At 46.8% G+C, this 25,444-nt stretch overlaps 2 protein-coding genes across 2 annotated transcripts; both read right to left on the reverse strand.

Moving 5' to 3' along the window:
- Positions 1 to 10,893: 10,893 nt before the first annotated feature.
- On the reverse strand, positions 10,894 to 12,009 carry LOC127315610 (BTB/POZ and MATH domain-containing protein 2-like). The gene has a single exon (XM_051346082.1). It carries the CDS (start codon positions 12,007 to 12,009, stop codon positions 10,894 to 10,896), a length of 1,116 nt encoding a protein of 371 aa, XP_051202042.1.
- A 2,862-nt stretch (positions 12,010 to 14,871) lies between these two features.
- LOC127314896 (BTB/POZ and MATH domain-containing protein 1-like) lies at positions 14,872 to 16,026 on the reverse strand. Its single transcript, XM_051345431.2, has one exon. The coding sequence runs from the start codon at positions 16,024 to 16,026 to the stop codon at positions 14,935 to 14,937; it is 1,092 nt and encodes a 363-aa protein (XP_051201391.1). The 3' UTR covers positions 14,872 to 14,934.
- Positions 16,027 to 25,444: the final 9,418 nt, after the last annotated feature.

Consider the following 25,444-nt stretch of genomic DNA (forward strand, 5'->3'; position numbering starts at 1 on the left):
GCCGGTGGTACCTGTCTTCTTCTTCTTCTTCTTCTTCTTCTTCATCGTCTTCCAAATCCTCGAGATCTTCCACCCGAGGGGACTCAGCGTGCTTGTTCCGAAGTGGGAGAGGCCCTAGACGTTTGAACACGGACACGTTAGCTGCATCCTTCCTCTTTTTCTTACATTACGGGCGATTTGCGATTGTAGGCAATCGGCTCATTCCCGAATCTCAGCGATGTACGAAGAAGGGGCAGTCCCAGTGCCTATCCTCGTCGTCTTGCTCCCTCGATTTTTCCTTGGCACGGCGCTCGTACTCCTCCTCATCGCGATCATGCCGACGATGTCTCCTGGCGTCCCTAGCCAGACGGTCTCTATCATCATCGTCGCTGGATCGTCGGCGTTGGCTATATTGACTCACGTACTTGTTGAGGAGGTGATCGGAGAGAGGTCGCTGATATCTTACATTTTTCACCTCTCCCTCTATGATGTAGCGCTTGCCATCGTGACGGAGCCGATCGCGTGGAGCGGCCTCCTCCGTGTCCTTGCTACGAGAGCAGCTGCCCTCGTCTCCATCTTTGCCAGAGTGGTGCCCAGGTCCTACCATGTTGATGCTGAACGAGAATCCTGGCTGGCAACCTTCAGGGTAAGTGCACTCCACCATGTTAACGGCGGGGAAGGGGTAGGTGTTGACCTTCATGGCGTACTGGTTGAAAATCAGACGTCCTTGTTCTATCGCCATTTGGATCTGCTGACGCCACACCCTGCAGTCGTTGGTGGCATGGGAGAACGAGTTATGCCATTTGCAGTATGGCTTTCCGTTCAGCTCCTGTACCGTGGGGATTTTGAGGCCTTCGGGTAACTTCAACTGCTTCTCCTTGAGTAGGAGGTCGAAGATTTGCTCAGTTTTAGTCACGTCAAAATCGAACCCTCTGGGTGGACCTGGTGGCTTAACCCATTTGCAGGACACGGGGTTGCCCCGAGTCCATTCAGCCATGCTACCTCTTGATCTCCCGCAACCTTCGTCTTCATCTGCCTCAACCAGGACTACCGCACGCTTGAATTTGTCCTGGTACAAGTCCGGGTGGCGCTGTTCATATGCTTGTGATTCCCGAACCATGTGCGCCGGTGAAGGGTAGTCGCTTGAGAGGCCATGTCCTTGATTGGTGATGCAAGGCCCACCACCGCCAACTCGATTGCTTCCTTTTCGATCACGCGAGCCGAATAACATCGGTTCCTAAGATTTCTGAAAGCGCCGGATGTATCGCCACAGTTTCTCCACGCTTCGACGTATTTGAGCTAGATCGGCAAGGCCGGACTCGGAAGCTTCTGAGTGATACTTTGCATGTGGAACTGTTCTTCCAAGCTGCTTCAAGTCCGGATCGAGTCCGGTGGCAACGAAGTGTACCACCCGAAAGCCGATCCGTGAGGGACTGTGCGAAGAACCGCACACGTAGCTCATCTCTGCTGAGATCGTGCCCACCGTGCCAAATATCGGCTCACATGCTCGATGGAGCTGGAACCATCTGATCCATTGAACTTGGAGAAATCAGGGAGCCGATATTTGGGTGGTAGCGGGATCAACTCGTACTCGTTGGGGTACGGCTTGGAATAGCCGATTGTCCTCCTTTTCGGCACCATGCCGAACTGGTCTCTCAAGATGGTATCGATTTGATCCGCGGTCGGCTGCAGGAGTCGAACTCTGAAGATTCGCTGGGGTGGCATACTTAGCCAGCCATGCTTGCTTTTCCAGCTCTGAGCCAACTGCAGGAGCTGCGCTCTGGAGGTTTGTTGGAGTGGCGTACTTAGCTAGCCACGTCTGCTTCTCAAGATCTGTCGCTGAAGTTCCTCACCTTTTCCGGAAGTCCCTCTTGTTGCGATCTGGTTTGTGAGTGCCCGATTCTTTGCGATGCGGCACGTATGTGCACGTGTATCCGTGAGGGATCTCCTTAGGCGCCTCGTACAAGAACTGGTAGTCGCTAGGGTCACCACCGATCTTGTAGACGACGAATGCCGGTGAATTCGGCACTTCTGGCGCTGCCAACGCGAATGGCAGCGGTGGACGGGACTGGAGTGGCATCTCTCCTTGGTGTGTCCCGAGAGCTGGTTGATACGTCTCCGACGTATCGATAATTTCTTATGTTCCATGCCACATTATTGATGTTATCTACATGTTTTATGCACACTTTATGTCATATTCGTGCATTTTCTGGAACTAACCTATTAACAAGATGCCGAAGTGCCGATTCTTTGTTTTTACTGTTTTTGGTTTCAGAAATCCTAGTAAGGAAATATTCTCGGAATTGGACGAAATCAACGCCCAGGGGCCTATTTTTCCACGAAGCTTCCGTAAGTCCGAAGACGAACGAAGTGGGGCCACGGGGAGCCCAAACCCTAGGGTGGCGCGGCCCCCTTGGCCGCGCCGCCTGTCATCTGGGCCCCTGTGCCCCCTCCCCGACTTGCCCTTCCGCCTACTTAAAGCCTCCGTGACGAAACCCCCGCATCGAGAGCCACGATACGGAAAACCTTCCCGACGCCGCCAACGCCGATCCCATCTCGGGGGATCCAGGAGATCGCCTCCGGCACCCTGCCGGAGAGGGGAATCATCTCCCGGAGGACTCTACGCCGCCATGGTCGCCTCCGGTGTGATGTGTGAGTAGTCTACCCCTGGACTATGGGTCCATAGCAGTAGCTAGATGGTTGTCTTCTCCCCATTGTGCTATCATTGTCGGATCTTGTGAGCTGCCTAACATGATCAAGATCATCTATCTATAATTCTATATGTTGCGTTTGTTGGGATCCGATGAATAGAGAATACTTGTTATGTTGATTATCAAAGTTATATCTACGTGTTGTTTATGATCTTGCATGCTTTCCGTTACTAGTAGATGCTCTGGCCAAGTAGATGCTTGTAACTCCAAGAGGGAGTACTTATGCTCGATAGTGGGTTCATGCCTGCATTGACACCGGGACGAAGGATGAAAGTTCTAAGGTTGTGTTGTGCTGTTGCCACTAGGGATAAAACATTGATGCTATGTCTAAGGATGTAGTTGTTGATTACATTACGCACCATACTTAATGCAATTGTCTGTTGCTTTGCAACTTAATACTGGAGGGGGTTCGGATGATAACCTGAAGGTGGACTTTTTAGGCATAGATGCAGTTGGATGGCGGTCTATGTACTTTGTCGTAATGCCCAATTAAATCTCACTATACTCATCATGATATGTATGTGCATGGTCATGCCCTCTTTATTTGTCAATTGCCCAACTGTAATTTGTTCACCCAACATGCTGTTTGTCTTATGGGAGAGACACCTCTAGTGAACTGTGGACCCCGGTCCAATTCTCTTTACTGAAATACAATCTACTGCAATACTTGTTCTACTGTTTTCTGCAAACAATCATCTTCCACACAATACGGTTAATCCTTTGTTACAGCAAGCCGGTGAGATTGACAACCTCACTGTTTCGTTGGGGCAAAGTACTTTGGTTGTGTTGTGCAGGTTCCACGTTGGCGCCGGAATCCCTGGTGTTGCGCCGCACTACATCCCGCCGCCATCAACCTTCAACGTGCTTCTTGGCTCCTCCTGGTTCGATAAACCTTGGTTTCTTTCTGAGGGAAAACTTGCTGCTGTGCGCATCATACCTTCCTCTTGGGGTTCCCAACGAACGTGTGAGTTACACGCCATCAAGCATATTTTCTGGCGCCGTTGCCGGGGAGATCAAGACACGCTGCAAGGGGAGTCTCCACTTCTCAATCTCTTTACTTTGTTTTTGTCTTGCTTAGTTTTATTTACTACTTTGTTTGCTGCACTAAATCAAAATACAAAAAAATTAGTTACTTGTTTTACTTTATAATATCATGCATGTTTTTATTACACTAGTTTGGCATAATGGACAAGAATGATCTTCTTATTCTATTTCCTGATTTAAAACATGGATTGTTTGATACGAAAATTAAAAAACCTATGGAATCTTATTTGCATGCTGGTAGTAATATTAGTATGAACGCTTTGAACACCATTGTTGATAATAATATAGAAAGTTCTAAGCTTGGGGAAGCTGGTTTTCATGATCTTTTTATTCCCCCAAGCATTGAGGAGAAAATTTACTTTGATGATACTTTGCCTCCTATTTATGATAATGATATTGGTCTTTTAGTACCGCCTGTTATGGAGGATAAATTTGATTATGATTACAATATGCCTCCTATATTTGATAATGAGAATAATAATGATAGCTACTTTGTTGAATTTGCTCCCACTACAACTAATAAAATTGATTATGCTTATGTGGAGAGTAATGATACTTTTATGCATGTGAATAAGAATGCCTTATGTGATACTTATATTGTTGAGTTTGTTCATGATGCCTCTGAAAATTATTATGAGAGTGGAAAATATGGTTGTGGAAATTTTCATGTTACTAAAATGCCTCTCTATGTGCTGAAATTTTTGAAGCTACACTTGTTTTATCTTCCTGATCTTGTCACTTTGCTCTTCATGAATTTATTTGTGTACAAGGTTCCTTTTCATAGGAAGCATGTTAGACTTAAATATGTTTTGGATTTACTTCTTGATGCTCTCTTTTGCTTCAAATACTATTTCTTGCGAGTGCATCATTAAAACTGCTGAGCCCATCTTAATGACTATAAAGAAAGAACTTCTTGGGAGATAACCCATGTGTTATTTTACCTGCAGTACTTTGTTTTTATTTTGTGTCTTGGAAGTTGTTTACTACTGTAGCAACCTCTCCTTATCTTAGTTTTGTGTTTTGTTGTGCCAAGTAAAGTCTTTGATAGTAAAGTAAGTACTAGATTTGGATTACTGCGCAGTTCCAGATTTCTTTGCTGTCACGAATCTGGGTCCACCTCCCTGTAGGTAGCTCAGAAAATTAAGCCAATTTACGTGCATGATCCTCAGATATGTACGCAACTTTCATTCAATTTGAGCATTTTCATTTGAGCAAGTCTGGTGCCATTTTAAAATTCGTCAATACGAACTGTTCTGTTTTGACAGATTCTGCCTTTTATTTCGCATTGCCTCTTTTGCTATGATGGATGAATTTTTTTGATCCACTAATGTCCAGTAGCATTATGCAATGTCCAGAAGTATTAAGAATGATTGTGTCACCTCTGAATATGTTAATTTTTATTGTGCACTAACCCTCTAATGAGTTGTTTCGAGTTTGGTGTGGAGGAAGTTTTCAAGGATCAAGAGAGGAGTATGATGCAACATGATCAAGGAGAGTGAAAGCTCTAAGCTTGTGGATGCCCCGGTGGTTCACCCCTGCATATATCAAGAAGACTCAAGCGTCTAAGCTTGGGGATGCCCAAGGCATCCCCTTCTTCATCGACAACATTATCAGGTTCCTCCCCTGAAACTATATTTTTATTCCATCACATCTTATGTGCTTTGCTTGGAGCGTCAGTTTGTTTTTGTTTTTTTTTGTTTTGTTTGAATAAAATGGATCCTAGCATTCACTTTATGGGAGAGAGACACGCTCCGCTGTAGCATATGGACAAGTATGTCCTTGGTTTCTACTCATAGTATTCATGGCGAAGTTTCTCCTTCGTTAAATTGTTATATGGTTGGAATTGGAAAATGATACATGTAGTAATTGCTATAAATGTCTTGGGTAATGTGATACTTGGCAATTGTTGTGCTCATGATTAAGCTCTTGCATCATATGCTTTGCACCCATTAATGAAGAAATACATAGAGCATGTTAAAATTTGGTTTGCATATTTGGTTTCTCTAAGGTCTAGATAATTTCTAGTATTGAGTTTGAACAACAAGGAAGACGGTGTAGAGTCTTATAATGTTTTCAATATGTCTTTTATGTGAGTTTTGCTGCACCGGTTCATCCTTGTGTTTGTTTCAAATAAACCTTGCTAGCCTAAACCTTGTATCGAGAGGGAATACTTCTCATGCATCCAAAATACTTGAGCCAACCACTATGCCATTTGTGTCCACCATACCTACCTACTACATGGTATTTTCCGCCATTCCAAAGTAAATTGCTTGAGTGCTATCTTTAAAATTCCATCATTCACCTTTGCAATATATAGCTCATGGGACAAATAGCTTAAAAACTATTGTGGTATTGAATATGTAATTATGCACTTTATCTCTTATTAAGTTGCTTGTTATGCGATAACCATGTTCACTGGGGACGCCATCAACTATTCATTGTTGAATTTCATGTGAGTTGCTATGCATGTCCGTCTTGTCTGAAGTAAGAGAGATCTACCACCTTATGGTTAAGCATGCATATTGTTAGAGAAGAACATTGGGCCGCTAACTAAAGCCATGATCCATGGTGGAAGTTTCAGTTTTGGACATATATCCTCAAATCTCAAATGAGAAAATTATTAATTATTGTTATATGCTTATGCATAAAAGAGGAGTCCATTATCTGTTGTCTATGTTGTCCCGGTATGGATGTCTAAGTTGAAGAATAATCAATAGCGAGAAATCCAATGCGAGCTTTCTCCTTAGACCTTTGTACAGGCGGCATAGAGGTACCCCTTTGTGACACTTGGTTAAAACAGTGCATTGTGATGATCCGGTAGTCCAAGCTAATTAGGACAAGGTGCGGGCACTATTAGTACACTATGCATGAGGCTTGCAACTTATAAGATATAATTTACATGATACATATGCTTTATTACTACCGTTGACAAAATTGTTTCATGTTTTCAAAATCAAAGCTCTAGCACAAATATAGCAATCGATGCTTTTCCTCTATGGAGGACCATTCTTTTACTTTCAATGTTGAGTCAGTTCACCTATTTCTCTCCACCTCAAGAAGCAAACACTTGTGTGAACTGTGCATTGATTCCTACATACTTGCTTATTGCACTTATTATATTACTCTATGTTGACAATATCCATGAGATATACATGTTACAAGTTGAAAGCAACCGCTGAAACTTAATCTTCTTTTGTGTTGCTTCAATGCCTTTACTTTGAATTATTGCTTTATGAGTTAACTCTTATGCAAGACTTATTGATGCTTGTCTTGAAGTGCTATTCATGAAAAGTCTTTGCTATATGATTCACTTGTTTACTCATGTCATATACATTGTTTTGATCGCTGCATTCACTACATATGCTTTACAAATAGTATGATCAAGATTATGATGGCATGTCACTCCGAAATTATACGTGTTATCGTTTTACCTGCTCGGGACGAGCAGAACTAAGCTTGGGGATGCTGATACGTCTCCGACGTATCGATAATTTCTTATGTTCCATGCCACATTATTGATGTTATCTACATGTTTTATGCACACTTTATGTCATATTCGTGCATTTTCTCGGAACTAACCTATTAACAAGATGCCGAAGTGCCGATTCTTTGTTCTGCTGTTTTTGGTTTCAGAAATCCTAGTAAGGAAATATTCTCGGAATTGGACGAAATCAACGCCCAGGGCCTATTTTTCCACGAAGCTTCCGAAGTCCGAAGACGAAGCGAAGTGGGGCCACAGGGAGCCCAAACCCTAGGGTGGCGCGGCCCCCCCCTTGGCCGCGCCGCCACTGTCATCTGGGGCCCCTGTGCCCTCCTCGACTTGCCCTTCCGCCTACTTAAAGCCTCCGTGACGAAACCCCGGTCTGAGAGCCACGATACGGAAAACCTTCCCGAGAGACGCCGCCAACGCCGATCCCATCTCGGGGGATCCAGAGATCGCCTCCGGCACCCTGCCGGGAGAGGGGAATCATCTCCCCGGAGGACTCTACGCCGCCATGGTCGCCTCCGGTGTGATGTGTGAGTAGTCTACCCCTGGACTATGGGTCCATAGCAGTAGCTAGATGGTTGTCTTCTCCCCATTGTGCTATCATTGTCGGATCTTGTGAGCTGCCTAACATGATCAAGATCATCTATCTGTAATTCTATATGTTGCGTTTGTTGGGATCCGATGAATAGAGAATACTTGTTATGTTGATTATCAAAGTTATATCTACGTGTTGTTTATGATCTTGCATGCTTTCCGTTACTAGTAGATGCTCTGGCCAAGTAGATGCTTGTAACTCCAAGAGGAAGTACTTATGCTCGATAGTGGGTTCATGCCTGCATTGACACAGGACGATGTGAGAAAAGTTCTAAGGTTGTGTTGTCTTTGTTGCCACTAGGGATAAAACATTGATGCTATGTCTAAGGATGTAGTTGTTGATTACATTACGCACCATACTTAATGCAATTGTGTTGCTTTGCAACTTAATACTTTGGAGGGGTTCGGATGATAACCTGAAGGTGGACTTTTTAGGCATAGATGCAGTTGGATGGCGGTCTATGTACTTTATCGTAATGCCCAATTAAATCTCACTATACTCATCATGATATGTATGTGCATGGTCATGCCCTCTTTATTTGTCAATTGTCCAACTGTAATTTGTTCACCCAACATGCTGTTTGTCTTATGGGAGAGACACCTCTAGTGAACTGTGGACCCCGGTCCAATTCTCTTTACTGAAATACAATCTACTGCAATACTTGTTCTACTGTTTTCTGCAAACAATCATCTTCCACACAATACGGTTAATCCTTTGTTACAGCAAGCCGGTGAGATTGACAACCTCACTGTTTCGTTGGGGCAAAGTACTTTGGTTGTGTTGTGCAGGTTCCACGTTGGCGCCGGAATCCCTGGTGTTGCGCCGCACTACATCCCGCCGCCATCAACCTTCAACGTGGTTCTTGGCTCCTCCTGGTTCGATAAACCTTGGTTTCTTTCTGAGGGAAAACTTGCTGCTGTGCGCATCATACCTTCCTCTTGGGGTTCCCAACGAACGTGTGAGTTACACGCCATCACTGGTCCTGACGGAGAGTACTGGTGCCTCATGATCTCCTGGATCACTCGAAGAGCAACACGCTCCAAGGTGTTCACCAGGTTCTCAGAGTGGCGGTGTAGCGAATGAGCTACCATGAAGTTAACCTCCTGACGCAGGGACCTGGTGCGTTCTTCTGATGGGGTGGATAGGTCTATTCCATCGAGCGCACCTTCAGGCGAGAACCCTTTCCACCTGATGCCATGTGAGCGGGTTCTGTGAAAGGAGCCGATGAGGTCGGCTTCGAGGATCGCTTTGACCTCGTCATACTCTTCTTGAGCTCCTCGGTCAGATCCTCGTACGTGACTGGAGTGCCGTCCGCCATCTCAGATGTAGATGGCGATGTGGTTGATGTCGAAGATGGTCCCACCGGGCGTGCCAGAATGTGTTGCGGTCAGAAACCCACCGGCGAGCAACGACGGGCAACACAGGAGAGCCGGGAGCAACTTAGGGCTGCGGCTGGCCCTGGTCCCTCCGAACGACGGCCCGCACAGAACTCCGGCACGCACGTCCGATGCTGGTGCAAGGGCGTGCCACCTGACCTATACCTGGTCAGGAAGGTGATGGAGATGCCTCGCTTAGTTTCCTGCATGGCATACACGTAAACATTAAATACGAGCCTCGATCGGCTCTCAGGTTGTCCTGTGAATCGGCTCAAGGAGCCGATCCACCCATGATTCGCATGAGGTGTACGAATATATGGTGGTCCTGCTTGATCAAGATAAAGCTAAAACGATCTACGACGATTTGGGGTTTTCACCGCATAATCGGATCATCCTACTCGTGATTGGGCCTCGCGGTCACGCACGGTGATCGTAAGCCGATCCTAGACAGGGCCTAAAAACCAACACGAGGTTGATCCCCGGAACATCCTGTCTAGGGCTAGCAAACTACACCCTACGCGTCGCTGGATCCTCCAACCCTTTGTAAGGCCTAACTATGCAGATATTAAACTAATCCTTGAAGAACAAGGAGCAACCATAACGGATCGGATCTACTAAATAATGATCAAGCGGGGTGCCGCCCCTACACCTAAAATAGGTGTAAGGGCGGCTAGATGTCTAAGGGTTGCACTACGACAGCATATGATACGAAGAACAATGCTAACCCTAACACATCTAAGATAACTACGTTGCTCGCCATCAAAAAGGCTTCAGTACGAGCAACGCATGAACAACGAATAAACTTGTACTGCCTAGATCGCAAGATGCGATCTAGGCAGCATGATGCTTACCCGGAAGAAACCCTCGAGACAAGGGAGTTGGCGATGCGCCTAGATTGATTTGTGATGAACGTGATTGTTGTTTATTTCATAAACCCTAGATACATATTTATAGTCCGTAGACTTTCTAACGTGGGAATAATCCCAACCGTGCACGAGACAAACTCTAACTAACCGACACGTATCCTACTATATTACAGATACACGGGCAAACTAGCCCAAACTTTACATAACAGGCCGATTCACGTATTGCTTCCATGTATATTCTTCAAGTCCATCTTGATCGCGGCCCACCTCTGACTCGGTCAAATTCTGGTGATAACAGAGCAACACTTCTCCCCATTGCAGCTCCCCTTCTCACGAAGCACCCGCCCCCCCCGACACCGGCTAAGCTGGCTCTAGCATAGATGTTACCCTCTACGCCACGACTTCCGCCTTTCTCCCCCGAACAAGACGAGACAGACCGGTGGCTCCTGATCGAGTTAATGAATTAAAAAATTCAAATAGGTACCAGTTAACTGAGATAGAGAGGAATGAAATAAAGCACACGCTGAGATTCGACAAGATCCGACGGCCCAAAATCTTACCGTAGAGCAATTACAAAACAGCTATTTGTTTAATAGGAAAAGTGTTCATTTATCTTTGAACTGTTCAAGCTTGGGGTTTATTTTGAACTATTTCCGTTCGAGGCTGCCTACTAGTTTTGCCACGAGTCGTACGGCTAGACCGAGACATGGGAGAGCACCACGCACGGCTCCCCAGCGTGAAAGAAAAGTCATCAATAATGTGCGGATGGTATTCAGGTGATAAAAAAATATGCAAATGACAAATTAATTTATCTTTTATTCTATTGCTGATTGAGTCATTGCTCCATTTCTATCATCTTCTTCGTGACAAGCTCCAGCAAAGCAGAGGAGCAGTCTCTCTTTAGCTCCCCAAACCCATCCATTTGCATCGCCATGATGGTTTCCAGATTCCCAGCGCAAGACAAGAACCGCATGCACGCCTCCCTCAGGACGGGGCAACGATGCCGCTCTGCCAATGCTAGAGTGGACGCCACGGAGCCCATACCGATGTGCCGGCACAACGCCTCCTCGCACATGAGCTTCAGCTTCTCCAGCTCATACTTGTCGGCCGCGACAAGCAGCCTCTCGGCGGTTGTAGGCGCGTCCAGCAGCGGAGGCGCGTCGGTGTAGATGAACTGGAGGAGAGCCTTGAACACCTCGGCGTCCATGTCGTCGATGCGTAGTTCGATGGTGTTCTCGGCCTTGCCAGTGGTTGCCTTGGCGAGCGAGAGGTCCGTCTTGAAGACGGGGGAGCGGGCCTCGAGCACCCACCGGTGCGCGTCGAACGCCTCTCCGTCGACCTCGATCCTCACGTCCGGTCGTTCCTTGTTCCAGATGGCTTCGGTAAGTTGCCCTGCTTGCAAGTCGAACGGCCCCGGCAGCGATGGAACCTCCATGCGGTCGTTGGTGCCGGTGACGGCGACGGTGAGGTCGCACAGGATGGTGAGGCAGTCGTCGTTGAGATGCTTCGCCTTGTCGAGATCCCCGTGCCTGATGAAGTCATCGCACGCACCCCATTTGAGGCCGCCGTAGACGCGCTCCAGTTTCGTGGTTTGGGTGTAGCATGGCTTCAAGGCCCGGTCGAGTATACTAAATTGAACCTTGGCCATGATATCTCCAGTCATTTGGTGGCGAGTATTGCTGCCATAATCATGATCGAGGTAGAGGGAGACGTAATCTTCGGACGGATAATAGCGGCCGTTTGGACAGCAACAGATACGCCAGTCTTTGCCGCCGACGGCGAACGTGCTTGATCTCATCTCCACCCCATGGTACACCATGTTCCTGACCTGCGTGAACTCGTGGATCCGGAGCACGTGGGAGCCCGTCCAATGCCTCACGGCGAAGGTTGAAGCCGAGAGCTGCTGCCGGCCGGCGCCGCGCAGGGCGGACATGACAGTGGACATTGACATGATGGGTGGTACTAGCGCTTTGACAAAGGAGAGACGAGCACGGTTGCAAGGTCGGGACGATATGTATGTGCCGCAAATCACGAAGTGCAGACGCTAGGATGTTCAGGGAATATGTATGGGAATTAATGGACGAATCATTGACATCCAGGTCGTAATATATCTGCCTTGATACACAAGCATATACAAACCAAATATAGTCATGACTTGAGCTACAATTATTCTAAAACTGATTTTCAATTTTTTCGATAAAGGGAATATATTAATACTCCCCCCATCACGAATTACATGTCGGAGCGCTAGTGTAAATGAACTTTTGCATTTCCACCCTTTGTATTTCGAAATCATCACCAACGCATCCCCAATCTAAGCAGGAAACTTCGCGGGCGCCGGCGGACTCGCGCGCTCGGGATCGGAGCTTCCGGCCGGAGACTCACGTGCCCTCGCGATCAACCGCCGCCGGAATCGCGCGCCCCTCGCGGTCGACCTCCGCCGGAATCGCGCCCCTCGCGGTCGACCGCCGCCGGAATCGCGCGTCCCTCAAACTGAGTCTCGCGCACGCGGGCGGACGGCCTCCGCGCCGGCGATCTCTCGCGCCGCGGGCCAACAGCGGCCTCCCGCGCTCTGCCGGCGCCTGGAGCCGCTTCTCGTCGCCGCTGCTGGAGCTCCCCTCTCGCCGGCGATGGAGCTCGAGGAGGATGGACCCGAAGCTGCTGGAGCTCCCCTCTCGCCGGCGATGGAGCTCGAGGAGGATGGACCCGAAGCTGCTGGAGCTCGAGGAGTATTAAAAGATACCAAATACACCCAGCCTCTGCAACAATGCAACACCTTAATAACGGTACAGATGTATACAACAAAAAAAAAACGAAAACTAAAAGTCCTGCTACATCCCAGACCTAGCAACTACAATACATCCACCACCAAGACAACACCTGGAATACAGACTCTCTAAAAGCGACACCTTCACGAAGGGACCGGTGCATCAGTGCCGTCGCGCCCAATCAAAGATCTTAGGTTTTCACCCCGAAGATAGTCCCCACTCTCAAAACAATGCCTCCAACAAGGTCATTGCCATGCACAACCAGTTAAGGCCAGACCTTGGGTTTTCACCCTGAAAGGTAGAACTTTGAACTTCACATGTGTTGCCGCTCCCACTTTCATACCACTGCCGCGGAGTCCGGAACGCCAAGCAAGTCCCTCAACATCGATGAGACTTGAACCTCCCTTAGAGCATCTCTAGCAGAGCCCGTAAAAGGCCCAAAACCGAAAAATAACCGCCAGTTTACGGGTTCGGCCAAAAAATGGCGCCGATCAGTGACCGTAAACGAGGCAAAACTGAAAATATTTTTTCGGCTGCGTTCGGTTCTCTCCGTCGGCCTGTATTTGTAGGGGCCGGCGGAGCGAACCGAACGCAGCCCGAACACAATCCCTACTTTGCGCGCGAGGGAACTTTCAGCTCCTCCCAACCGCCGACGCCGCCGATCTGTGCGCCCTCACCTTCCTCTGCGCCGCCACCCTTTGCCGTGGTCGTCGGAGCTTCCGCCGCTCCACCAACCACCCCGGCGACCCCTGACACCCCTGCGACCCCCGCGGAGGTAGCAACGACGGTCTCGTCGACGAGCCGGGTGAAGCGGCAGCGCGCGGGAACGCATGTGGTCCCGCAATCCGGTACTGCGACGGCCACCGGTGATGTCTCGGCGGTGGCAACAAAGCCGAAGGCAGCCCGTGCGACACCGAAGAATTCGGCCCCGAAAAGGACGAAAGTGAAGGCGTCGACGAGCCGTGGCGCCCCGCCTCCGTTGCCCTCCCCGCCAACGCCGCCGCTGCCGCCACCGGAAACCACCACGAACATCACCCAGGACATGCTCGACGAGGGGTCAACAAGGTACACATCAACTCTTCCTCCCTTTTTTTTGATTGCGAGTAGATACTGAGGCCTCGTACGATTAGGAACGAGAACGCCTCGTACATGGAGATGTTGGAGGAGGTGAACATTAACCCACTCCCTCCGTTCACATGTGTTTTGATTAGAAAGGAACTTAAGAACTTTCCATGTTAACATTATTTTAGTAGATTAAAAAATTATGATTTTATTATGTAGTTTAGCAAATTTTAACATGAGTGATTTAATTGTATATTCAAAAATTTCTACATGATGTACATGATATTTTGTACTTCTAGATAACCATGCACACAAGGAAGATTGGAAATGAGGTGTTGAGCTTTTATTTCTCTTCTGAGAGGATTGATATACAATGCAACAAGGGAACTAAATCTGAAGCAAACATAAATTATTTCAAATGATACAAACCAAAAAAAAAATATGTTTTGACCCCTACAAATTTTATCATATTTCTTTCTAGCTTTGCGAGCATATACTGAATTATTTTTAAGACTGTTGCAATGCACGGGCAGTTTGCTAGTATAAATATAATTTCCAATATATATACATGTTAATAGTGAATATACATGTAATTTATTGTGTTGCTGGGCTATTGAATTACTTGTTTAGATGTAAATACTAGAGTAAATAAGTTGTAATTTAATTGTGCATAATATGGGAATGATAAATAAATAAAACAAAGTACTCCAATCGATCTATCATGCATCCAATGGGAAAAAAAAGAAAAACATATGGCAGTTAAATAGCAAAAGTGTATTATTTATTATAGGTTCCTATTTATTCGGCTGTGGTCACCAGAATACATTGGAGTCTAGCTAGTACTACATGCTTAATACTCCCTTTGTTTCATGAAAATTGTTTGATATTGTTTAAATTTAGATGTATCTTGACACTAAATAGCATCTAAATTTATTCAAATTTTAACAAATCTCACAGAACTTTAACCGAGATTGGAGGGAGTACTTTTATTCGGCGGTAACGCACGTAGTCTACCTGGTAGTCTGGTGGTACACACGATGCTTGCACTATTCCTCCTGCCGCATCACCTTCTTCACCACGAGCTCCAACAAAGCAGAGGGGCAACCAGTTTTTAGCAGGTCAAACCCATCCGCTGCCACGACCGCCTCCAGATTCCCAGGAGAAGAGAGGAACCGCATGCATGCCTCCCGCAGAACAGGGCAAGAGTGTCGCTCCGCCAATACCAGAGTGTCCACGACGGAGTCCATGCTGACATGCCGGCACAGCGCCTCGCAGGCTAGCTTCAGCTTATCCAGCCTATACCTGTCGGCCGCGACGAGCAGTTTCTCCGCTGTTGTCGCCTCCTCAACTAGGGGAAGGGAGTCAGTATAGATGAACTGGAGAAGAGTCTTGAACACCTCTGCGTCCATGGCGGCGACACGTAGATCGGATGTGAGCGAGAGATCCTCCTTAAGTACAGGGGATCGGGCCTCTAGCATCCACCGGTGCGCGACGAACGTCTCTCCGCCGACCTCGATCGTGACATCCGGTTTCTCCTTGTTCCAGATGACTTCTACCAGTTGTCCGTGCAACTCGGATGGCAACGACGCAGGCGCCCAAACCGTGGGTTCGGGCAGGAGGGCAACCTCCGTGCACTCCTTGGTGACGACGGTGAGGTCAAACAAGATGGTCAGGCAGTCGTCCTTGAGATGCTTCTCCTCGTCGAGATCCTTGTGGCTGATGAAGCGATCCCAGCCAAAACCGTGGATGTGGGTGCAGGCGCTTGCACGGATCTCTGGAATAGTTTTAGTGTAGGATGGCATCCCGGCCTGGTCGAGTATACTCGCCTCAAACTTTATCGTGGGGTCCTCCTCAGTCTCTCGGTGTCTCGCCTTCTCGATGAAGAGGGAGATGTGGGAGCCCGCGTACTTCGTCCGAGAGTATCCATTCGGATAGCAATTGATACGCCAGTCGTGGCCGCCGACGCTAATCGTCTCCAATCTCATCCTCTTATCCTTGCCCACCAGTTTGCTGACTTGCGTGTACCGGTCGATCCGGAGAACGTGGGAGCCGGTCGTCTGCCTCGTGGCGACGGTTGAAACGGAGAGCTGCTGCCGGCCGGCGCCGCGTAGGGCAGATAGGAGAGCGGACATGGACATGGTGCGGAAGGAGCGTGGAGATGCCCTGTTCCCAGTTTGTGTTAAAATGGGCGTCCGTCCATACCCAAGAGATCACTAGTTGCAATATCGATCTCGGCTTTCATGATGCATGCACAGCCCGAAATAATTTTGACTTGGGCTACAATTCATTCTCACAAGTTCTGTTTTATGGAATGCCATCATGGGGCTAGATCAATCTGTATCTGAGATATTGAGCTATGGACGTCTAAAAGATCCACAAAATGTATTTCTCTTTCTAAACCCGACTGGTTTGGTCTGATATACTAAGGAAAACATTTATTTTTCCCTAAAAAAGGAAAACATATATTTTTGTCCACCAAGGTAGTATTGGTCAATGGGTGTGCTGCCCGGTCACGTTGAGCCAGCTGAGATGGAGGGCGCAAAGCTGGCTCCTTGCTAGCTACAGGCCGCAGCTTCGCCCGCCGTTGCGGCATTCACCTCCGCTCCAAGGTGCTTCTTCTCCTCCTCCTGTAGATCCTTCCATGGAGTGGGACGAGCTCTAGGGGAGGAGTTGGACGGACATCGTGGATGAGGAGGATGCGCTGGTGCGCCGTGCGCGGTGCCTCATGAAGCCAAGGCTCGATCCGCGCCTCTGGCGCTACTGACCTTGGTCGGCCACCTCGCCACGGAGCCCCTCCCGCTGCTCGCACAAGGACCGGTCGCCAACGCGTCCTTCTCCGCCATCTCGATCGCGTCAGATCTCGAAGGGCAAGATGTCGCGTGCACCGACAGCTCCTCCTAGCACTGACTTGGTGGGTGGTACTACCTGGGTCTGTTGGATATATGCTCGCGAGGCAATAAAAAAGTGATTATTCTTATATTTTTGTGTTTATAGTAAATGTTTATATCTCATGCTACAATTGTATTAAATGGAAATATTAATACATGTGTGTTTTGTAAACAAACCATAGTCCCTAATAAGTCTCTTGTTTAAACTAGCTTGTTGATTAACTGATGATTATTGTTTCCTGATCATGAACATTGGATGTTGTTAATAACAAGATCAGATAATTACGAGAATGATATGACACACACACCCATAGTAAACATCACAATAAGATCAAGTCATTAAGTTTATTTTGATATAACTGTCAAACGCATAGTTACTTAATTTTACTTAATCCGTTGACTATAAGATCATGTTAATCACTCACACTGGAAGAATACTTTGATGACATCAAATACCGTTTCGTAACTGGCTGGTTATAAAGATGGCATTGCATACTCGGAAAATGAGAGTTGAAGCTCATGGATCAAGAGTGGGATTTGTCTATCCAAATGACGAAGAGATATACTATGGGCCCTCTCGATGAAATGACATTCAATTAGCTTGCAAGCATGTGACTAGGTCACAAGTGATGTCATATCACATTATGAGTAAAGAGTACTTATCAGTAACGATATTGAACAAGGTATAGAGATACCGATGACCGAATCTCGGTAAGAAAAGTATTGCATGACAAAAGGAATTTGTAACAAATGCTCTTGGTACTTTCGATCACGAAGTCATCATTGGATATGTAGGAGACATTATGGATCTCTAGGTCCCACTGTTAGTTATTGATTGAAGAGGTGTGTCGTTCATGTCTACATTATTCACGAATTGTAGGGTGACACACTTAAGGTTCGATGTTGTTTAAGTAGATATGGATGGAGAACGAATGTTGTTCGGATCTCGGATTGGATCCAGAACATCACGAGGATGTCCGAAATGGTCCGGAGAATAAGATTCATCTAAGGAATATTTTTCGGAGTTTGGACAAGTTTAATTGTTTGACCGGAGCTCCTAGAAGGTTCTAGAGGGCCACCGATGGTCCCATAACCCCGGGAGGGGCCATATAGGCTGAGGGGGGCTGCCTGGCCTCATGGGCCAGACGCACCAGGCCCACAAGGCCCAGTCGGCCAGCCCCCTTGGAGATAAGATAAAATCCCGAGGGGTAACATCGAATCCCTAATATTAAGGAGGGCAAACTTGGGGGAAATATTTCTCCCACCCTCCATGCGCCGGTCCTAGATAGAGGTGTGACTGAGTAACGAAGTGTTGCCCGATCGCATCACGAGAAAGGACTTCAACACGAACCAGAGTTTGTCAAGTGTACATCAACATCAACCACGACATCTGATCTCGTTAACGCTTTGGATCTACGAGGGTTTGTTTCTCATCTATCTCGTTGCATAGATTTCATGGATTGGGTCTTGGTTTTGTTCGTTCTTGCAGTCGAACTTTTGTTTTCCATGCTACGAACCCCAGTGGTATCAGAGTCGTGTCTATGTGTAGATCTATTGCACTAGTAGAACACAATGGTATTGTGGGCATTGATCCTTTGTCATTACCTCTCTCACGTGTACTTTTCATCTCGCGGGATGGTGGGATGAAGCGGCCCGGGCTAATTTTACATATCCACGCACATGAGACTTGCTCCACGCTAGACATGCAACTTATATTGCATAAGTGGCATTGCGGGTGCCAGTCTCTCCTACCATATTTGAGATCCAATTTACAACTGGTGATTTAATGACATTTGTATCAGCGTTGTTGTTTTTGTTCATAGGTAAGAACGGTTCTTATTCGAAAGTCCCAAACCGCGTAAAAAATGTAAAGAAAATTAGAGGCGTTTAACTTGTTTTGCAGGGTCATGTGATGTGATATGGCCGTGATAAGGTTGTGATAATATTTGATGTATGAGATGACCATTATTGTATTATGGCAACCGGAAGGACCATAATGGTTGTCTTCATATTTGTTATGACATGCGTGTAAATTCATCATGTAATAGCTTTATTCATAGTAGTTGTAATAGTTGCTATAAGTTATGGACAACCACGAAGCGGCGCCACTGATCTTGACGCCACGCTGCTGATGATGGAGATCATATCTGTGCTTTCGAGATGGAGATCAAAGGCACAAGATGAAAAGGCCATATCATATCACATACTATGAATTACATGTGATGTTAATCCTTTTATGCATCTTATATTTCTTAGATCGTGATGTTAGCATTACAAGATGATCCCTCTAACTAAATATCAAGATAATGCAATGTTCATCCTTAGTATGTAGCGTTGCAAAGACTCATCGTTTCAAAGCATCACGTGATGATTGGGTGTGATAGATTCTACGTGTGCATACAAAAGGTGCAAGCCATATTTGCACATACATAATACTAAGGTTAAACTTGACGAGCCTAGCATGTACAGACATGGCCTCGGAACACGGAATACCAAAATGCAAAGCATGAGTCATATGAATGATATGATGAACATGTCGTTGTTCACCTTTGAAACTACATCTTCTCTCGTGAAGATCTGACTTGGTGTAGTGCATTTGGTTCGTGCAATCACTAAGACAACGTGAGGGATATTGTTTTGAGTGGGAATTCACCCAGTTAATTTAGAATTAAAATTTGAACTCAATATATCATGAACTTAGTCTAAATATATTTGCAAATATGTTGTAGATCATGGCGCCACCTACAATTGAATGGATCGGTAGCGCGACAGGAGGGGGGTGAATGGTCGCTACACAATTTTTATATCCTTTTCAGTTTTATATGCGATGCGGAAGTAAAGGTGGCAACTTTAGCAACTACGATGAACCTAGTATGAACCTATGCGATGCAACAAGTAAAGGAACCCACAAGATAGTAAGAGAGAGGGAGCGGGACAACCGGGGTAGCGGAGAGGAGACGTGATGTGTTTCCCGCATTTCCTCCCATAAGAGGGAGTACGTCTGCATTGAGGAGGTGTGGACCACAAAGGTCCAACGGCCACACAGGCCTCCCCTTGTTCCTCGAGAAAACCCGAGGAAGGAGCTTTCCCTTCTCCACTAAATAGTCGGTCGAGGCGATGGTTCCTTCACAAGGTTGAGGCGAGATTGGTTGGTTGGGGAGGGAGATCTTCAAGGTTTCGAGCTCAGCAACAATGGAGGAGAGAGAGAGAGAGAGAGAGAGAGAGAGAGATAAGACTTGGGTTCAGCTGGTGAAGAAGACCCCTTTTATAGGGGCCTCCAAATCCAACCGTTATATTCAGTTCCCGCACGACCGGTACTACCGCTCTGGGAAGCGGTACTACCGCTTTGGGTTCAAGACTGGCCTGCAGTGCTGCCACGTGGGACTCAAGAGGTACTACCGCTGCCGGTACTGACATAGGTATGCCTGGTTATATAAGAAGACATGAAGCTCATGGACCCGAAGTTTTGGAGGCCCAGAAGCTCTGAGATCTTCAGATAAGGAAAGAAGAGTTGTAATAGGAATTTTGTATCAACATAGGAAAGACCCAATGTGCCTCGGATAGTTTGTAACTTGTACGACACGAAACGCCTCGGCTCCACCTCCTATATAAAGGGCAACCGAGAAACGAGGGATTGAAATAATTTTAATCCTAGCCACCGTAACTTTGAGTTGAGCACATTTGTTTGGCTGAACCTTCGAGATCTACTTGCCCTCTACTTCTTACAAAACCCTAAGTCTACAATATGTAGGCATTGACGAGTTAATCCCTCGTCAATTGGTGCCGTCTGTGGGGATTAGAGGTCGCAAGGTCCTGATCTCGATGGCATCTTCAACATCATCTTCAACAGAAAGCAATGTGATGCACGGAGGTAAACGGGTCCAACCCGATCTCGCCGATTTTGTTTCTCACCCTCCCGCCCGTTTGCATGCATATGCCGATCTGGAAGAGTCGACGAAGATGATGTTCGAGAGCTTCCGCTTCCTCATCGGGAAAGAAGGATTGCATTGTCTCGCGGAACCAACTTTCTCCGGACTGTTAGCGGTCGAGCCCGATTTCTCGAGATAGTCAACATCATCTGTCGAGTCAGGCAATGAGGAAGTTTCGCCGCCACGCTTCACCAACCCCGCCGACAGCGGGGCACTCGCCGATCTGTTGGGTGATATGAATTTCGGGTCGTTCACGTAAACCGATCTGGACAGCGACTCGGAAAGCTTCGACAACTACGGCTTCACCAACTTTGACTTCACCAACAACTCTACTGCCAGTAGGGAGGTCTTCGCCGATCTATACGTTGGTGTCACCGACCCGGAGGCTGATGAAAACACAACTGCAACATATCATCAGATCTACGTAATTGCGGGAGCAAGTCGTCAAGAGGATGAACAGTCTGAGGCTTTCGATGATTTGGGTAACCCTTACGTCGACCCCGCATATCTCACGCGCGGAAGCGGAAATAAATATATCGGAACCGCGCCGCGAGAAAAAGTACAGCTACCGCAGGAAGTGTGGGATAGAGCTGCAAGAGCCATGAGAGGCGCGGAGCCGATGACCATGCAAGCTACGCTGCAAGCACTGCAAGCATATCAGTACACGCTCGCTTGCTCCAGATGTGACTTAGAAAAGATGCAACAAAAACTTGACGAAAGAAAAGCTGCAGCTGATGCATCAAGCGAGTGCAGGGCCAACCTGAGTCGAAAATCGAGGACTTCAGGAGATAGTCACAGGGACGCCCGCGCAAAAGCAAGATCTCGACTGGCAGGAATACCCGAGCAAGACCAGGAGGACCTGATTCAAAACCTCAACATGTCCTTTATGTCCATAGATACGAGAGGGCACATCATCCCAAAAACACCAGAAGCATGATATATGGCGACACATGCATACTTAATGGCATCCAGGCCACCTCAAGGAGATCCTAGATCATCATTATACCATATGGCTATGGCAGGAGTCGGGGTTATGGGTGCAGCGATAGCAGGAAGAGAAGTGGCGCCACAACCCGAAAGTGCTCCACGCCAGAACAGCCCGAGGCAAAATAGTCCACGACGTACTGTGGCAGCAACACGAGATTCTCCAAGAGAAGGCGATGCAAGGAACACAGTAGCTCAAGCTCGAGTCGAAAGAGCACGTGGGGAAAGGAGCCGAGAAAATAGACCGCGGCAAAGTCGTCGTACACCGGAAGATAGCGATGGGGACTTGTGCGGACTCCCTTGCATTACCCGAAGGGTTCGCAAAATTCGAGTGCCCACTAGCTTCAAGCTGCCCGATAACTATAAAAAGTTCGACGGGTTACAAGATCCAGAGGATTGGATAGTCGATTATCTGGAAACAGTAAAGTTGATGGGTGGAACAAGAGCAACAGCCATGCAGAGCATTCAGGTCCACCTCAGTGAAGCCGCAAGATCTTGGATGAAAAAGTTGCCAGAAGGATCCATTGATAGATGGGAAACTTTCAAGTACTTGTTCGTGAGAAACTTCCGATCCACTTGCAAAAAACCAGCATCAATAGAGCATCTAAGGACATGCAAGCAAAAGCCGGATGAACCGATGAGAACGTAGATTCAGCGGTGGAGTATCATCAAAAATTCGGCTGAGCATGTGCCCGATGAAAGAGCAGTCGACACGTTTGTTGCAGGGATCCAAAGGAGGGACCGAATCGAAGAATCGGGGAGACAAATCCAAGGAAAATAGCAGAACTCATGGAAATAGCAAATCGGTGGGCCGACGGAGAAGATGTTGTTCATAATAAACGACAGAGGTCACCCGATGAAGATCGCAATATAAGCAATAACCAAAATAGGCGACGTTTCCGTAACTTCGCAGAATACGATGGTCCCGACCAAGTATCGGCTGGCTTTCGAGGAAACAGCGGAGGAAATCATCGGGATGACTACAACAGGAGCAATGACCAACGAGGTGATCACAGAGACTCACCAAGTTCCAGTAGGCAAAATAATCGGTCGAGGTTTCCGAAGCCATACAATGTATCACCCGAAGATCTACTGAACGGGCCATGCTAGATGCACTTTTACGTCGACATCAATGGAAGAAGAGAGTAGGGTCACCTCCAGAAGGACTGTCGAACTTTCCAAGCCTTGCGAAGGGCGACCGAGAGTTCAAATACAGAAGTAGTAAATAGAGGATATGTGCAAGGACCAAGGAGCGAAGTTCATGTACCTCTGCAACCACCACCCGCAATTACTAGTGCAAACCAACTTCAGTTGCAAATTGCGGGGCCTCCAGGTGGTAACGATGACTTCATAAACACAAGAGGAGCAGTATCGATGATACAGAAAGGCAGACCTTCGAATAGGTCCCAGAAGCTAATCTCTCGACAGGTGTACATGGCAGAAAAATTGACTCCACCAACCACTGAGTACCTCTATTGATCAGGACAACCAATATGATTCACTCAAGAGGATCATCCACCTCAAGTTCCACGGCCAGGGCATTCAGCTATGATACTACCAGCAGTTATCACAAGATATGATGTCTCCCGCATATTCATGGATGTAGGCAGCAGTCTAAATCTCATATACGCGGATACGTTGCGGAAGGTGAATATTTTGTTGACCAACTTAACACCAATGGACACGCGTTTTCATGGCATCGCACCCGAAAAACCAAATTATCCTTTGGGCAAGATCGCACTTGATGTGCAATTTGGAACAAGAGAGAATTTTAGATAGGAGAAGCTGGAGTTTGAAGTCATTGACTGGCCGTCGCAATATCATGCCCTACTGGGATGACCCGCATATGCCAGATTTATGGTTGTGACGTACTATACATACTTGCTATGGAGAATCCCTTGACCTAAGGGCCAATACAGTCAAAGGAAGTTTTCCGCTGGCAGATAAGTGCGACAAGGATTTTCACAAGCTTTCTGAAACCTTCGGAATGCAAGCGGAATATGAGGCATCCAAGCTTACCACAAACTACGACGTGTTACCCGACGGAGGTAGATCCTTGCAGGAGCAAGCTTTGGACACCTCCAAGAATTCCAAGGAAGTGCAGATCCACCCAACAGATCCTAAAAATGCAACTGTTGTGTCAACACCCGGATTTTTAAGTCCAGATGCCTATTATGTCATACATCGCAATCCCAGGAATATTGTTGTTGCGAGACATAATAGTTGAATATCATAGATTCATCATTTATTACAACACATAATCGTCTTACAAGGGTAGATCACATGATCCAATATTACAATAGTAGTTGATCTATCGATCAACGAACATCACAAATAGCGGAAGCGAAGTAGTAGTGGCTATCTAATCCACAGGCCAACGCTTGACGTCAGGAGTAGTCCTAGTTGTCGTAGACGTCCTGCTGTCCATCTTCCTCGTACTGTTGTTCTCCTTCAAAGTCTGGCCATTTGAATAGCCAGGGACAAAGCCATGAGTACTTTTAAAGTACTCGCAAACTAATACTAGTGTAAGCACTATCAATTTTAGTAAGGGGGTACTAAGCTCTAGGTTTATTTGCATAAAGCCAAGTTTATTTCATAAACATTTAGTAAAGATGCTTGAATCACTAGACTAACCCAAGTGGGAACATTAGTGTCATTCCCGCAACATCAGTTGTGTTTTCAAATCCAAATTCACCATTCAACTTCAGGTTCAAGTCACAAGTCACATTTTTGAAAATGATCTGATGACGGAACAATATGGCCTTTCCAACCGTCCATAACCGTGGACACGGCTATTCGAATAGTTCTACACTCTGCAGAGGTCGTACACTTGTGCCACAACATTTGCAATAATCCGTCAGGGTTAACTGGCCCTGATTTATCATACTCCGTATGCGGACTACCAACCATAACCTTTCACTTACATACTCTAGTATCGGCACCTCTCCCCATGAGCTTGGCCTCCCAGTGAAGACAGACTGTCAGCCTGGGAACTGCACAGGGCTTGGGCCGGACATTCACCTCATTTCACGTCATATCACATCCTCTCTTTTGTTGTAGAGGAAGCTCTCGGCATAACCCCGATGACGCTTGTTTAGAGGGAACCCATACTAAAGCACATAAATTTCTAGTTAAGCCCTTACCCATGTTGGGTATTGTGGGGGTACTTTCAAATTGGAATGGTATCGCATCCGAACCCAACCATCAGTTTTTGTAAAATTCACCAAGTCATTCACAAGTCATATTCACCTTCAAAATCTTTCAATGGAATGAATCATCATTCCAAGGTTTTCAAAGTCATTTCATTTCACCTGTTCCCATCTAGAGTAGTCAATTTTATTTGTTTAGCACTAGCAACTAGTCATGAGGGGTGCTAACTAGTGCGGTGACCCAGCATACCACTGCATGTTGTAGTATACAAGTCGTTGATATGATCTTTGCGAAGGGACTTCTTCACAATTTGCCATATCCCTCAGAGTGGTACAACAGAAACATTGCAGGTCATAACACTCCATACTTTATTACAAACATTGTCTTAACAAGTTTGTATTCTCACAGGTCCTATGAGAACACCCTAAGATACTACTTAAGTACGATTACAACTCATAACAAATATAAAGAGCTCAACAACTTATTTAGGTAAGTTCTACGTTGCTCGGCTCTATGATGCTAAGGTATGTCACTACTCCTCCACCTCCGTGTCATCTGGTCCGTAGACTATCCCATAGTCGACGCCTTCCACTCCGCCGGTAAGA

This window comes from Lolium perenne, chromosome 7 (genome assembly GCF_019359855.2).
Source record: "Lolium perenne isolate Kyuss_39 chromosome 7, Kyuss_2.0, whole genome shotgun sequence".
In the NCBI taxonomy this organism is placed as follows: domain Eukaryota; kingdom Viridiplantae; phylum Streptophyta; class Magnoliopsida; order Poales; family Poaceae; genus Lolium; species Lolium perenne.

Excerpts from the sequence above, each read along its gene's own strand:
- LOC127315610 (XM_051346082.1), bottom strand. The coding sequence starts at position 12,009 with ATGTCAATGTCCACTGTCATGTCCGCCCTGCGCGGCGCCGGCCGGCAG.
- LOC127314896 (XM_051345431.2), bottom strand. The coding sequence starts at position 16,026 with ATGTCCATGTCCGCTCTCCTATCTGCCCTACGCGGCGCCGGCCGGCAG.